Here is a 16473-nt window from a genome sequence, read left to right on the forward strand (position 1 = left end):
CTTCATGTGTTTGTTGGCAGTCTGTACATCTTCTTTGGAGAAATGTCTTTTTAGGTCTTCTGCCCATTTTTGGATTGGGTTGTTTGTTTTTTTGATATTGAGCTGCATGCGCTGCTTATAAATTTTGGAGATTAATCCTTTGTCAGTTGCTTCATTTACAAATATTTTTTTCCCATTCTGAGGGTTGTCTTTTCATCTTGTTTATGGTTTCCTTTGCTGTGCAAACGCTTTTAAGTTTCATTAGGTCCCATTTACTTATTTTTGTTTCTATTTCCATTTCTCTAGGAGGTGGGTCAAAAAGGATCTTGCTGTGATTTATGTCATAGAGTGTTCTGCCTATGTTTTCCTCGAAGAATTTGATAGTTTCTGGCCTTACATTTAGGTCCTTAATCCATTTTGAGTTTATTTTTGCATATGGTGTTAGGGAGTGTTCTAATTTCATTCTTTTACATGTAGCTGTCCAGTTTTCCCAGCACCACTTATTGAAGAGGCTGTCTTTTCTCCATTGTATATTCTTGTTTCTTTTATCAAATATAAGTTGACCATATGTGTGTGGGTTTATCTCTAGGCTTTCTATCCTGTTCCATTGATCTATATTTCTGTTTTTGTGCCACTACCATACTGTCTTGATGACTGTAGCTTTGTAGTATAGTCTGAAGTTCAGAAGCCTGACTCCTTCAGGTGTGTTTTTCTTTCTTAAGGGTGCTTAGGCTATTTGGGGTCTTTTGTGTTTCCATACAAATTGTGAAATTTTCTGTTCTAGTTCTGTGGGAAATGCCATTGGTAGTTTGATAGGGATTGCATTGAATCTGTAGATTGCTTTGGGTAGTAGAGTCATTTTCACAATGTTGATCCTTCCAATCCAAAAACATGGTATATCTCTCCATCTGTTTGTATCCTCTTTAATTTCTTTCATCAGTGTCTTACAGTTTTCTGCATGCAGGTCTTCTGTCTCCTTAGGTAAGTTTATTCCTAGGTATTTTGTTCTTTTTGTTGCAATCGTAAATGGGAATGTTCCCTTAATTTCCCTTTCAGATTTTTCATCATTTGTGTAGGAATGCAAGAGATTTCTGTGCATTAATTTTGTATCCTGTTACTTTACGAACTTCATTGATTAGCTCTAGTAGTTTTCTGGTAGCATCTTTAGGATTTTCTATGTATAGTATCATGTCATCTGCAAACAGTGACAGCTTTACTTCTTTTCTGACTTGGATTCCCTTAATTTCATTTTCTTCTCTGATTGCTGCGGTTAAATCTTCCAAAATATGTTGAATAATAGTGGTGAGAGTGGACATTCTTGTCTTGTTCCTGATCTTAGTGGAAATTGTTTCAGTTTTTCACCATTGAGAACGATGTTGGCTGTGGGTTTGTCATATATGACCTTTATTATGTTGAGGAAAGTTCACTCTGTGTCTACTTTCTGGAGGGTTTTAATCATAAATTGGTGTGGAATTTTGTCGAAGCTTTTTCTGTATCTATTGAGATGATCATATGGTTTTTCTCCTTCAATTTGTTAACATGGTTTATCACATTGATTGATTTGCGTATATTGAAGAATCCTTGCATTCCTGGGATAAACCTCACTTGTTTACGGTGTATGATCCTTTTAACGTGTTGTTGGATTCTGTTTGCTAGTATTTTGTTGAGGATTTTTGCATCTATGTTCATCAGTGATATTGGCTGTAGTTTTCTTTCTCTGTGACATCTTTGTCTGGTTTTGGTATCAGGGTGATGGTGGCCTCATAGAATGAGTTTGGGAGTGTTCCTTCCTCTGCAAATTTTTGGAAGAGTTTGAGAAGGATGGGTGTTAACTCTTCTCTAAATGTTTGATAGAATTCACCTGTGAAGCCATCTGGTCCTGGGCTTTTGTTTGTTGGAAGATTTTTAATGGCAGTTTCAATTTCAGTGCTTGTGATTGGTCTGTTTATAGTTTCTATTTCTTCCTGGTTCTGTCTTGGAAGGTTCTGCTTTTCTAAGAATTTGTCCATTTCTTCCAGGTTGTCCATTTTATTAGCATGTAGTTGCTTGTAATAATCTCTCATGATCCTATGTATTTCTGCAGTGTCCATTGTTACTTCTCCTTTATCATTTCTAATTCTATTGATTTGAGTCTTCTCCCTTTTTTTCTTGATGAGTCTGGCTAATGCTTTATCAATTTTGTTTATCGTCTCAAAGAACCAGTTTTTAGGTTTATTGATCTTTGCTATTGTTTACTTCATTTCTTTTTCATTTATTTCTGATCTGATCTTCATGATTTCTTTCCTTCTGCTAACTGCGGGGTTTTTTTGTTCTTTCTCTAATTGCTTTAGGTGTAAGGTTAGGTTGCTTATTTGAGCTGTTTCTTGTTTCTTGAGGTAGGATTGTATTGCTATAAACTTCCCTCTTAGAATCGCTTTTGCTGCACCCTATAGGTTTTGGGTTGTCGTGTTTTCATTGTCATTTGTTTCTAAGTATATTTTTATTTCCTCTTTGATTTCTTCAGTGATCTCTTGGTTATTTAGTAGTGTATTGTTTAGCCTCCATGTGTCTGTATTTTTTTCCAGATTTTTTCCTGTAATTGATATCTAGTCTCATAGCACTGTGGTTGGAAAAGATATTTGATATGATTTCAATTTTCTTAAATTTACCAAGGCTTGATTTCTGACCCAAGATATGATCTGTCCTGGAGAATGTTCCATGAGCACTTCAGAAGAAAGTATATTCTGTTGTTTTTGGATTGAATGCCCTGTAAATATCAATTAAGGCCATCTTGTTTAATGTATCATTTAAAGCTTGCATTTCCTTATTTATTTTCATTTTGGATGATCTGTCCATTGGTGAAAGTGGGGTGTTAAAATCCCCTACTATGATTGTATTACTGTCAATTTCCCCTTATATGGCTGTTAGCACTTGCCTTATGTTTTGAGGTGCTCCTGTGGTGGGTGCATAAAAATTTACAATTGCTATATCTTCTTCTTGGATTGATCCCTTGATCATTATGTAGTGTCCTTCTTTGTCTCTTATAATAGTCTTTATTTTAAAGTCTATTTTGTCTGATAGGAGAATTGCTACTCCAGCTTTCTTTTGATTTCCGTTTGTATGGAATATCTTTTTCCATCCCCTCACTTTCAGTCTGTATGTGTCCCTAGGTCTGAAGTGGGTCTCTTTTAGACAGCATATATATGGGTCTTGTTTTTGTATCCATTCAGCCAGTCTATGTGCGTGGGCTTTCTGTAGTTGTGACGAGCTGGGGCTACTCTTCATGTGGTGCGTGGGCTTCTCATTGCGGTGGGTTCTCTGTTGTGGAGCATAGGCTCTAGGCACATGGGCTTCAGTAGTTGCATCATATGGGCTCAGGATTTGTGGCTCGCAGGCTGTATAGCGCAGGCTCAGTAGTTGTGGCGCACGGGCTTAGTTGCTCCGCAGCATGTGGGATCTTCCCAGACCAGGGCTCGAACCCGTGTCCCCTGCATTGGCAGGCAGATTCTTAATCACTGAGCCACCATGGAAGTACCTCAAATTTTCTTAATAACATATACTACCACTAAAATAAAAAAACTAATTTTATTTTTAAAATTTCTACCACTGGGCAAGCTAAGTTCAAAAAAGTAGAGGCTTAATAAATGTATCTGTTTTCATAAGGAGGATATTTACCCTGGAATTATGTCTTTTGATGCATAATATTCCTCATAGAAAAATTGTAAAGTACAGAAATGTAAAGATGGAACCTTAAATCACCAGAGTCTAATCACTGAGAGATTCTTTGTTGTTCTTGAACAGAACTGGGCTTGGGCTATTTAGAAAGAATGGTCCTTCATTTCCATTTTAGCAAGATCATTAGCAGAGTTTGTTCAGCCAATGTCATCCTATAATGTGCCAGGCCTGCTGTATCAGAAGTGTGGCTTTCTGCACACAGCACAGAGAATACTAAAAGGACAATTATTGGTCTTTGGTCAGCCAGCATGCTTTCCCACTTCACATGGTACAGGCTACTTAGTAATTTGAACTTCCTTTGGCGAACCAGCCTTTTCTGTCTCAGTTCATGTGGTTTGGGTGAAACTGACCCCAGCCTATCCAAAGTAAGAATGACCTAGTCTTAAATCATCCCTGGATTCAATTTCTAGGGTCAGAGTGATTCATGAATTTAGGCCAAATGTCAAGTGCAGAACGTTTGTTTCCAAACATTAACAAGAGAGATGGACTCTATCACTCTGAGCATTTGTAATTAAAAAAAATAAAAGATGTTAAAAGTCCTCTAGAAAGGAAGTTAAGGTGATGAATGGGTGCCTATATAGATTTAGTACATGGTGGCCATGCTCTGTTATTGTCCTGTGCGTCCCTCAACCAAGCCCTTCCTGAGTTGCAATCTGGTCACAGATGTTTCTTTCTCTTCCACCAGACAGTCAGCTCTCTAAGGGAAGGAGACACATGTGCAGTATGTTTGATCATAGCATAGAGAAGAGCCTAAACTCGCATCAGCTAAAGAAGTCATCCTGTGGACTCAGCAGCATGGAAATGAGGCCTTGGTGGTTCAACCACTGATGACTCAGGTTTCTGGGCTCCAGGACCTCTACTGGGCGATACCACATCCTACAGTCCCCGCCCTGTATTCTTGGGTTCCTGCTCTAGGCTGGAACAAGTGGTCTGCGCTGAGTCATCATCTGTGGGTACCCATGTGGTCACTACATATTTCTCACACAACCACCCAGAGAACATCATCAGGTAGACGGAGTGGGGGCGAGGCAGCTTCCGTAGAAAGCCTTCTAGGATGAAGCACCACAAAACCAGAGGGGAACAAGAGGTCACTGAGCCCACTTGCACCTCCTTCCTCTCCTGGGGGGGCTAAAAAGAGAGCAAGGAGGAAACACCAGCAGCTCCGACCTGGGCAGCCTTCCTGGGAAGATGCAGCCACTCCTGTTCCTGCTCCTGTTGGCCTTTTCACTGCCCCCCAGGGCAAAGGCTGGTGAGTGACCATCCCCACCCTCAGAGGCCCAACCTCTTACCCCAGTTGGCACCGATCACCTGCCCCTTCTGCACACCCCTGATCCCTCTATCCACTGGAAACATTCTGAACACCAGCTCCCGTCCCATCTCATACCCCCAAGTATGATGCTGGATACGCCTCCAGCAGGAGTGACAGAGCAAAGGTTGTTCTCAAGAAAAGCCAGTGGGTACTATCCCCTCCTCCAGCCCTACATTTGCTGTGTGGAAAATTGAACTTTCCTAGAAGTGATGGCAGAGGGTCGGAAACTGGAAAAGAGAAGATAATCAATTCCCCTGAAGACGGCAGAGTAGGCCTGGCTTCTGCATCTAGGATGAGACAGATGCTCCCTCAGCAACTGCTCAGCAGACCTCGGAGTTGGTGCTGTTGCCTTTGCTCAGTCCCCAGGCTCCTCAGTCCCTTTCCCCACCTCTGCTTTCCTCTTCTTTTTTTTTTTTTTTTAACATCTTTATTGGAGTATAATTGCTTTACAATGGTGTGTTAGTTTCTGCTTTATAACAAAGTGAATCAGTTATACATATACATATGTTCCCATATCTCTTCCCTCTTGCATCTCCCTCCCTCCCACCCTCCCTATCCCACCCCCCCATCCCACCCCTTTAGGTGGTCAGAAAGCACCAAGCTGATCTCCCTGTGCTATGCAGCTGCTTCCCACTAGCTATCTATTTTACATTTGGTAGTGTATATATGTCCATGCCACTCTCTCACTTTGTCACAGCTTACCCTTCCCCCTCCCTGTGTCCTCAAGTCCATTCTCTAGTAGGTCTGTGTCTTTATTCCCATCTTACCCCTAGGTTCTTCATGACCCCTTTTTTTTTTTTCTTAGATTCCATATATATGTGTTAGCATACGGTATTTGTTTTTCTCTTTCTGACTTACTTCACTCTGTATGACAGACTCTAGGTCCATCCACCTCACTACAAATAACTCAATTTTGTTTCTTTTTATGGCTGAGTAATATTCCATTGTATATATGTACTATATCTTCTTTATCCATTCATCTGTTGATGGACACTTAGGTTGCTTCCATGTCCTGGCTATTGTAAATAGTGCTGCAATGAACATTTTGGTACACGACTCTTTTTTTTTTTTTTTTTTTTGCGGTACACGGGCCTCTCACTGTTGTGGCTTCTCCCGTTGCAGAGCACAGGCTCTGGACATGCAGGCTCAGCGGCCATGGCTCACGGGCCGCTCCGTGGCATGCGGGATCTTCCTGGACCAGGGCACGAACCTGTGTCCCCTGCATTGGCAGGTGGACTCTCAACCACTGTGCCACCAGGGAAGCCCCATGACTCTTTTTGAATTATGGTTTGCTCAGGGTACATGCCCAGGAGTGGGATTGCTGGGTCGTATGGTAGTTCTATTTGTAGTTTTTTAAGGAACCTCCATGCTGTTCTCCATAGTGGCTGTATCAATTTACATTCCCACCAACAGTGCAAGAGGGTTCCCTTTTCTCCACACCCTCTCCAGCATTTATTGTTTTTAGATTTTTTGATGATGGCCATTCTGACCTGTGTGAGATGATATCTCATTGTAGTTTTGATTTGCATTTCTCTAATAATTAATGATGTTGAGCATTCTTTCACATGTTTGTTGACAATCTGTATATTTTCTTTGGAGAAATGTCTATTTAGGTCTTCTGCCCATTTTTGGATTGGGTTGTTTGTGTTTTTGTTATTGAGCTGCATGAGCTGCTTATAAATTTTGGAGATTAATCCTTTGTCGGTTGCTTCATTTGCAAATATTTTCTCCCATTCTGAGGGTTGTCTTTTGGTCTTGTTTATGGTTTCCTTTGCTGTGCAGAATCTTTTAAGTTTCAGTAGGTCCCATTTGTTTATTTTTGTTTTTATTTCCATTTCTCTAGGAGGTGGGTCAAAAAGGATCTTACTGCGATTTATGTCGTAGAGTGTTCTGCCGATGTTTTCCTCTAAGAGTTTGATAGTTTCTGGCCTTACATTTAGGTCTTTAATCTGCTTTTCTTCCTGAGCCATTACTGGCTCCCCTCTTTCAAGGATGAAGCCACTGTTGGGCAGACCAGAACTTCTCTCCTTTCCAGAATCCCACCAGCGTTGGCCCTACCCCCTTCCAGAGGCCCATTTTGTGTGTGTGTCGGTGGGGGGTGGACAGGGGTGTGGTCATTCCTTCATGTAGCCAACAAATACTTATTGGGCACTTACTGTGTGTCAGGCCCTGGGAAATAGGCTATGATGACATCTAGATCCCTCCTCTAAAACCCTGAGCACTGGAAAGCTAGGCTACCCTAGACATCACGGGATGACAGGGCCCTTAGAAACTCATTAAAACAAAGCATAGTCGGGAGAGGAATGTTCAGAAGCCTCTAGGACTTTGCTGTACCTAAGACAGGTATGCTCACCTCCAACTATGTGTGGAAGACAGTTTCACAGACCCAGACTGCTGCTCTTCCCTTTTCTAGAAGAGGATGTTGAGGCCCCTCACACTGCCAACCTCAGGCCAGGCTGGACCTGCAGTGCCCAGCAGTTCTGAGCATCAAGTCGATGCCTGCCAGGTGCAGTCAGTGGTTGCACACAAGCAGAACAGTCTTTTCCTTCAGGGGAGATCATCGGGGGCCATGAGGCCAAGCCCCACTCCCGCCCCTACATGGCATTTCTTCAGATCTGGGACCAGGATGATCAAAAAAGGTGCGGTGGGTTCCTGATTCGAGAGGACTTTGTGCTGACAGCCGCTCACTGCTGGGGAAGGTGAGGAGCCGGAAGTAGCCCGCACCCTCCTGAAAACCCCTGACAGGGAGCCCTGCCTTTTTCTCTGGAAGCAACCAGCCTCCTAGGAACGCATGAGCTGGGAGGGCTCCTGAGAGGGTGAGAAAGAGGGCAGCGGGGAGGGGCAGGTCAGTGTCAGAGGCATTGCTGAAGTAAGAGAGACTAGAGATAGGGCATGCCTTGGTATCAGAATACAAACTAATGCAATTTCACATGTTTTCCTGGGGCTGACACTTGGGAACCACTGTGCCCTTACCAATGGCTCCAGAATCCAACCTTGCCTGCCAAGAAACAGAGGGCACAGACAGTTCAGCCCCCGGGGCCCTCCTGTTGCCTGCATTTCCCCTCAGCTGCAGCCCGGCCCTGGTGTCACCTGCCCTTCGGCTCCCGGGCTGTATCTCCTGTGACTCCACCTCCTGCTTTGCTGTCTGTGCAGCTCAGTCAACGTCACCCTGGGGGCCCACAACATCAAGGATCGGGAGAGGACCCAGCAGGTCATCCCGGTGAGAAGAGCCATCCCCCACCCAGGCTATAATGAAAAGAACTACTCCAATGACATCATGTTACTAAAGGTAAACCTCCTTGCTTCTCCTGCCCTCCTGGAAACAGATCATTTCCCCTCTCACTGCCACGCATCCCTTTCCTCCCTCCCATCTGGCTGCCTGACCAGTCCCTGTGGCTCAGGTGAGAGGGAAGACACGGCAGCATCATTGCCATGTCCAGGCCCGGGGACCACTGGCTGAGCTGGACTCTCTTGCCTCTTCCCATCAGCTGGAGAGAAAGGTCAAGCAGACTGCAGCCGTGAGACCCCTCAGCCTGCCCAGGCGCAAGGCTCGGGTGAAGCCAGGACGGGTGTGCAGTGTAGCCGGCTGGGGGCAGGTCGCTCTGGGCACGTACTCAGACACTCTGCAGGAGGTAAAGCTGACCATACAGAAGGATCAAAAGTGTGAACTCTACTTACACAATTATTACAACAATGCCATTCAGCTGTGTGTGGGGGACCCAAAGGAAAACAAAGCTTCCTTTAAGGTGAGAATGACCACCTACCTTGCCTGGCTCTGGGGAGACATGTGTTCGTAGAAGATCTGGGACCAGGGGACCCAAGCAGTGTGGGAACTGCCCCACCCTCTAAGCTGGGACCTTTCTCTCCAGGAAGAGAAGGGGGAACAGCCAGAGCTGGGAGTGCCTAGGGCCCCTGCAAGTCTACAAAAGACCTATGGGGAATCTAAACCTGGTGCTCCTTCAGAGCGGGAATTTGCAACACACTGAGGCGCAGGTGTTAGAAAACTGGGCTTCCTGAGTGTGTGGTAGTTAAAAGCAGGTGCCTCCTCAGAACTGGAACCCACCTGGCTTAATGAGCTCATCCTCCCTGTTGAGTGTCAGCCCACCAACCTGCTTCCATGTCCTTGAACAGCAGCTTGGAGCCCACAGTCCCACAGCGTCCTGATAGAGAAAGGATCTGAGACCTGGGGGAGGAGAGGGTGCTGCCACCTGGTGAAGTGAAGCAGTGACAATGTCCAGGGTCAGGGCTTGGCAGCCGAGGGGACCACGGGGGCCTGCCCTGCCCTCTGACCTCCTACCTGGAGGCCATGCAAGGTGGCCTCCCCCGAGAGGGGGCTTGGGACGGCAGGGAGGCAGGGCCAGGAGGAGACCTGGCTCAGTGCTTCCCCTTCTCTGTCCTCAGGGGGACTCCGGGGGCCCTCTGGTGTGTAACAATGTGGCCCAGGGCATTGTCTCCTATGGACAGAAAAATGGGTCACCTCCACGGGCCTGCACCAAAGTCTCAAGTTTCCTGCCCTGGATAAAGAAAACCATGAAAAGCCTCTGACTGTGGAACCAGACCTTCTTCCCTGGAGCTGATCCAGAATTACACTGGGGGGCTGGGGGTATCAGCAGCTGAATAAATGTCTCTCAGCTGAGCAGGAAGGGCTGGCTTCTCGTTTACTCATTGATCCTTCTTCATAGGCACCCACTCTATGTTTCGAAAGCCAACGACCAAATTTTGCAGTTTTCTGCTTCCACCTCTTCCCCCTCCCACCACCTCTTCCCATAAACCCCATGCAAAGCTGTTACCCAGGTCCTGCATACCCACACCTGTCTTTCAGGGCCTGCCCTCCTTCCAGGGCTGCCGCTGAGCACCGTCAGGAGAAAACATGAACCTCTCTGGTCCTGGGGCTCAGGGTGAGCTTCTTGGCTCCTGGCCCTGTGTTACATGGCGGAGAGGAGGGGATCACACCACGGGTCCTGGACACCAAGCAGGCACAGCCTGGGGCTGCAGCTGCAGGACAGAGCCCCACCACTGGGGAGGGGAGGCGCCTTCCTGAGCAGACGTTTCTCTCCCACAGCCAGGGAGGCCGGCGCAGAGCAGGGGTGGGTCTCGTGAGAAGCTCCTCATTCTCACCTAGGCTGAGTGTCCTCCCAGCCCTCCTCGGAGCTCACGGACCAGCTCTGCCTCCAGTCCCCAGGCTGCCTCTTGTCCATCCCTGCTCACCACCATGAGTTCTCAGAGTCCACCGACTCCTGTCCCCTCCAGACCACACTGATCTGAGCTGACCCCTTCCTCATATCCTTCCCACCCAGGACACCCTGAGCACCCTAGGGTTCCAGCAGGGCATCACCACTGAGATGCCATCCCAGCTCATGCCCTGGCAGAGAGGGGTATCAGAGGGACCAGGCCTGTGCTGGCACCAGGCAGGGCCCATGAGGGATGTCTCTCCAGAACCCTTGGCCCCATCTCTCTCCTGGTCAGGGCCAGCTCAATTCCCACATGCAGCCCAATGCCCGCCATGTGTTCAGGGTCCACTGGCCACGTGGTCACTCAGTAGCTTGAGTCCCTTTCAGCCTGTCCCTTTAGTCACTGCTGGCCTCTAGGCTGAGATTCCCTGCTGGTCACCTGGGAGCTTTTGAGTTAGAAAGGACTCCTGTCTTTAGCAGGACTGAAAAGCACAATGTTTTTCACCAATCAACACACGCACTGATTGAGCACCTACTAAGTGCCAGACATTGGGGTTGTACGGTGGACATAAGATAGGTGTAACAGTGAGGAGCCAAATCTGACTACATGTTGGATCTGTTTCTTTTACTTTAACCTTTGCTTTCCGTTGCTTTTGTTCACTAAAAGGATACTGTCTATACACAATGACCTGCCTCAGGGAACCCTGCCTCTCTGCCTGAATGTTAAAGGAAAGTGCCTTTGTTTAGGGAAACATCCTGACCCTGTCAGGATGTTTGCAAGAAAGAAGATGGCTGGCTTCTTTGGATGGCTGCAAGAAAGAAGAAATTGGACTTCCCTGGCGGCACAGTGGTTAAGAATCCGCCTGCCAATGCAGGAGACACGGGTTCGAGCCCTGGTCCAGGAAGATCCCACATGCCGCGGAGCAACTAAGCCTGTGCACCACAACTACTGAGCCTGCAAGCCACAACTACTGAGCCCACGTGCCACAACTACTGAAGCCCGTGCACCTAGAGCCCATGCTCCACAACAAGAGAAGCCACCGCAAGGAGAAGCCCGTGCACCACGACGAAGAATAGCCCCTGTTCGCCGCAACTAGAGAAAGCCTGCGCGCAGCAACGAAGACCCAAGGCAGCCAAAAATGAACGAATGAATGAAAATAAATAAAAAATAAAAAAATAATAAATTTATTTTTAAAAAAAAGAAAGAAGAAATTATCACATCCCCTCCCCGAGGGAAGAAATTAGCACATCCCCTCCCGAAGGCTGGCCATTCCAGGGGACAGTTGCCAATCTTATGGTCTTTTTACCTTACTTCCTCATCTCCTCTCCCATCTCTCTTCTGTAAAAGAAATTGGCATCCAAACCAAGACAAGATGGTTAGCTTTGAGACTTTAGTCGGCCGTCTTCTCGGTCTGCCGGCTTTGCGAATAAAGCCCTATCCCTTACCTCGATACCTCGCCTCTGATTTATTGGCCCATCACGCAGCAAGCAGAGCGCGCGTGGACGCGGTAACACAGGTTCTATCATCTGAGCGCGCGTGGAACTGACAGTGTTGACTTTCATCTGAATCTTTTCTCTCCCTTCCCACCTTCACATGATTCCACCTGAGGGGCCTAGATCTCTTTATCCCTGTGGGAAGTCCACAGAGATAAAGCATTTGTGTTTATTTTTATTGCTGGTTACCCTCTGTAGAAGTGCTATTACATGTGACTCTAGAACGAGTCATTTGTTTTCTAGATGTGAAGATCCTGCTCTGCTCACGGGAGCATCCTTGTCCCCTAGGGGAGAAGGTAGCAGGGAGGGAGGAAGAAGGAACAAGGGCAACCTTATTTCTTTTACTCTAAAAGTAGCAGGTAGGAATGTCATTGCACACATTCAGGTGGTAGGAAAACCCATATGAAGTATTTGTTTGAAGGCAATCAGAATCTGAGTCTACACGCTCATCCTGTTGGATGGACCAAAAACATGATCCCTGTCATGACTGCAAGCTCCTGCCTGTGCAGATGAACCTGGAATCAGGGAGGCCCATGTGGTCTGGACAAATGGAGAAGCGTCTCTGCTCTTTAGGCCATCACGGTTGCTGCTGCATCCATACAGTCCAAGACGACCTAGACTTTTCAGACTTAGGAAGGAAAGGCTTGGAGGCCACATGTAGAGTATGTGATTTTTTGCTGAGCAAGGATCTCCCTGTGCTGGGCTCACCTCGCCAGACACTCCTAGCAGCCATCTACCCAAGGTCTTGCACTGCTATGCAGCACTGCCTGGGAGCTGAGTGTGAGTTCCAGCTCTGTGCAGGTGCCATCCTGCCCCAAAAACACACCGTGCTCCTCTGCGCCATGGGGTCAATACCCTGGGATCACATAACCCTCAAAAGCACGCCGTTTCCCATTTTTGTGCGCAAAGCATGCAGCAGCGTAATCTCCTAATGACCTGGGCACTTTTACAAAGGAAGAGCAGTGGTGTCACACAGCTTCTGATTTAGAGCTGAAAAAAACCCTAAGACATACTAAGGACCTGGCTCCTTGATTGAAAAAGACAAAAAGGAAAATATAGAAACAAAAAAACACAGCATTTTAAAAAGTTGCCCAGCCACATACATGTGCAGCTCAAGTATTACATTTATTTTGAGGAAATGGTTTTATGATTTAAAACAGGTTTAAGAATCTTTGTTGCAGACCCTCATTCTCCTTTGAGAGATGAGGGAGACAAAGTCCCAGGAGGGGGTAGTGACCGACTGGAGGCACCATAGGGTTAGGACAGAGCCTGGACTGAGCCAGACTCCCTGACAGCCAAGCCAGCAAGAGGCCTTCCATGTTTTCTAACCCCTGCCCTTGTGATGACTTCCTGGCATCCCTGGACAAGACATGAGCCTCTGCTCAGACACTTACCTCCCCAGAGAGCAAGCCTCTGGGCCCCCGTGGCAGCCATTCTCTGACAAGTATTCAAAACACCTTCCTGGTGAGCTGGTCTGTCTGCTCATGGGCACACTTGGATGGAGGCAGGTAAGTACGTGAAACATGCTGATTCCTTCAAATCTTCTTGTCCTTAGAAGTATCCTCTGTCCCCCACCTTCAAGGAAAAAATTCTTGCCTTGCTTAAGCAAGATCTCTGTAATGGAAATAAAAAATGAAATGCAGTAAAACATCTCCGCAATGACCTCTAACGAAATGCCTCTACTCACCAAGACCCTCTCCCATCACCCCTCCTGCCCTCCAGACCCACAAGAAGACTCAGGTCCCAGTGTGATTGGAGAGAGAACTGCCAAGCCAGTTCTGGGGCGAGAGACCTAAAGGGATGCAAGTTCTTGCTAATTTCTCTTGGGAATGTGCATTGGAACAGGGATGGCTCTGCCTTCCCTGACCATGACCATACTTCTGCCAATAGCACTCACTGTGGACTTGCAGAACTTCCAGGGTTTATTTCCTGTCTTGGTATCCCACACAATACCCTTTTGGCCAACAAACACATTTCACTATGAAAAAAATTCAACAAAAGTTTCCTTACTTTCCAGAGGCATATTGCTAGACTACATTTCTTATTCAGAGTCAAGAGGCTCAATGAACCTGTGTTAATCAAGTAAGACAAAGAAAATCACATCTAAGCATGTAATAGTCAAATTAATGAAAATCAAAGATAAAGAGAAACAGTTGACCATAGGCAGAGGGGAAAAGAACTTACATTACTTTAGGGGAAACAAGAATCACAACAAGCTTCTTGTCAGAAATAATGGAAGTCAGAAGGCAGGGAAATAACATTTTTAAATGATTGAAAGAAAAAAAATAGCAACCTATTTCTGGAATTCAACCTAGAATTCTATGTCCAGTGAAAATATTGTTCAAAAATGAAGACAAAATAAAGACATTTTCAGAAAAACAAAGGTAAGAGAATTTGTTGCCATCAGACCTGCACTGTAAGAAATACTAAAAGAAGTCTTCAAGCTGAAGGGAGATGATTCCCCCATTTGCAAGCAGGAAGGGAGAAACAAAAATAAAAGTGTAAAATGTGGACTCAAGATGGTGAAGTAGGAAGACCCCGAGCTCACCTGCCCCCAAGAACACATCAAAACTACAACTACATATAGAGCAACTCTTGCTGAGAATAACTGGAGACTAGCAGAATAGCTCTTCTACAACCAAGGCTATTAAAGCACACATACACACACACAGGGAGTCTGGGAAGAGGAGGGGATGATATCTAGGCAAGACCATTATCCCTAGTGATGACCCATAAAATGAGGGGATGTCACAGACTCAGGGATCCTCACTGTGAAGAAGGGGGTTTGAGCTTCATATTAGGCACCCCAGCCCTGGGGTCTGACACTGAAAAGGTGAGACCCATTAGCTGGTTTAAAAATCATTGGGCTTACTGGAGGGCTCTCCCTAGACTCCACTCTTGAAGAGTGCACAGACTTGCTCCCAGTCCCCACACCAAGGTAGCATACTGAAAACTGCCCATGTTTTTTTCTTTTTTTTAAGAAAAAAAGGGAGAGAACCCAAATAAGTAAAATAAGAAATGAAATAGGTGAAGCTACAATTGATACCACAGAAATACAAACAATCATAAGAGAATACTGCAAAAAAGTTATATGCCAACAAATGGGACAACCTAGAAGAAATGGATGAATTCCTAGAGACATACAATCTTCCAAGACTGAATCAGGAAGAAATAGATCATCTGAACAGCTGATAACTAGAATTGAAATTGATTCAGAAATCAAAAATCTCCCAGTAAACAAAAGTCCAGAACCAGACAGCTTGACAAAGGAATTCTACCAAACATTTAAAGAGTTAACACCTATCCTCCTCAACTATTCCAAAATAATGAAGAGGGAACACTCACAAACATTCCATGAGGATAACATTACTCTGATACTGAAACCAGACAAATACGAAAGAAGAAAGAAAGAAAGAAAGAAAAAGAGAGAGAGAGAGGGAAAGAAAGAGAAAGAAAGAAAGAAAGAGAGGGAAAGAAAGAAAGAAGAAAGAGAGAGAGAAGGAAGGGAGAGAGGGAGGGAGGGAGGGAAGGAGGAAGGAAGGAAAGAAGGAAGGAAGGAAGGAAGGAAGGAATGAAATACAAAAAAAGAAAATCCCTGACCTACATAGATGCAAAAATCCTCAATAAAATATTAACAAACCAACTTCAACAATACAGTAAAAGGATCATACACCAAGATCAAGTGGGATTTATTCAAGGGACAGATGGATGGTTCCTTATCTGCAAATCAATCAACCCTACACCACATTAACAAAACAAAGAATAAAAATCATATGATCATCTCAATAGATACAGATAAAGCATTTGACAAAATTCAACATCGATTCATGATAAAAACTTTCAACAAAGTTGGTATAGCGCGAACATGTCTCAACATAATAAAGGCCATTTATGACAAACCCACAGCTAACATCATATTCAACGATGAAAAGCTGAAAGCTTTTCCTCTAAGGTTAGGAATAAGACAAAAAGGCCCACACTCACAATTTCTATTTAACATAGTATTGGAAGTCCTAGCCACAACAATCAGACAAGAAAAAGAAATAAAAGCATCCAAATAGGAATGAAAGAAGTAAAATTGTCACTATTTGCAGATGACATGATATTATATATAGAAAACTCAAACGACTCCACCAAAAAAAAAAATATATTAGAAGAAATAAATGAATTCAGTAAAGTTGCAGGATATAAGATGAATATATGGAAATCTGTTGTTTTTTTATATACTAGTAATGAACTCCCAGAAATAGAAAGAAAAAAATCCCAATTACAACCCATCAAAATAAATAAAATACCTATGAATAAATTTATTCAAAAAGGTGAAAGATCTATACTCTAAAAACTATAAAACATTGATTGAAGGAAGTTGAACAAATAAATGGAAAGATATCACATGTTCAGGGATTGAAAGAATTAATATTATTAACATGAGATATGACCCAAAACAACCTACAGATTTAATGCAATCCCTATAAAAATACCCATGCCATTTTTCAGAGCTAGAACAAATGATCCTAAAATTCATATGCAAAAACAAAGGACCCCAAATAGTCAAAGAAATGCTGAGGAAAAAGAACAAAGCTAGAGGTATCATCCTCCCTGACTTCATACGGTACCATAAAGCTACCATAATCAAAACAGTATGAATTTGGCACAAAAACAGACACAAAGATTAATGGAACAGAATAGAGAGCCCAGAAATGAACACATGTACATAAGTCAATAAATATACCACAAAGAAGGCAAGATAATACAATGGAGAAAAGTCTCTTCAATAAGTGGTGTCAGGAAAACTGGACAGCTACA

The 16473-nt window shown here is 44.7% G+C and overlaps 1 protein-coding gene across 4 annotated transcripts; it reads left to right on the forward strand.

Annotated features, from left to right (window-relative positions):
• Positions 1-4785: 4785 nt before the first annotated feature.
• Positions 4786-9555, forward strand: LOC132419594 (granzyme B-like). 4 transcript variants are annotated; one of them, XM_060003475.1, is made up of 6 exons: positions 4786-4922; positions 7387-7423; positions 7559-7701; positions 8156-8291; positions 8491-8748; positions 9404-9555. In XM_060003475.1, exons 1-6 carry the CDS (start codon positions 4882-4884, stop codon positions 9545-9547), a joined length of 759 nt encoding a protein of 252 aa, XP_059859458.1. In that variant the 5' UTR covers positions 4786-4881; the 3' UTR covers positions 9548-9555. The 4 variants fall into 4 exon arrangements, with proteins under 4 accessions (XP_059859458.1, XP_059859456.1, XP_059859459.1 ...); XM_060003473.1 differs by lacking the exon at positions 7387-7423 and having other exon boundaries at positions 4786-4942; positions 7554-7701; XM_060003476.1 differs by lacking the exon at positions 7387-7423 and having other exon boundaries at positions 4786-4942; positions 7554-7701; positions 8491-8556.
• Positions 9556-16473: the final 6918 nt, after the last annotated feature.

Source organism: Delphinus delphis, chromosome 2 (genome assembly GCF_949987515.2).
Source record: "Delphinus delphis chromosome 2, mDelDel1.2, whole genome shotgun sequence".
Classification (NCBI taxonomy): Eukaryota; Metazoa; Chordata; class Mammalia; order Artiodactyla; family Delphinidae; genus Delphinus; species Delphinus delphis.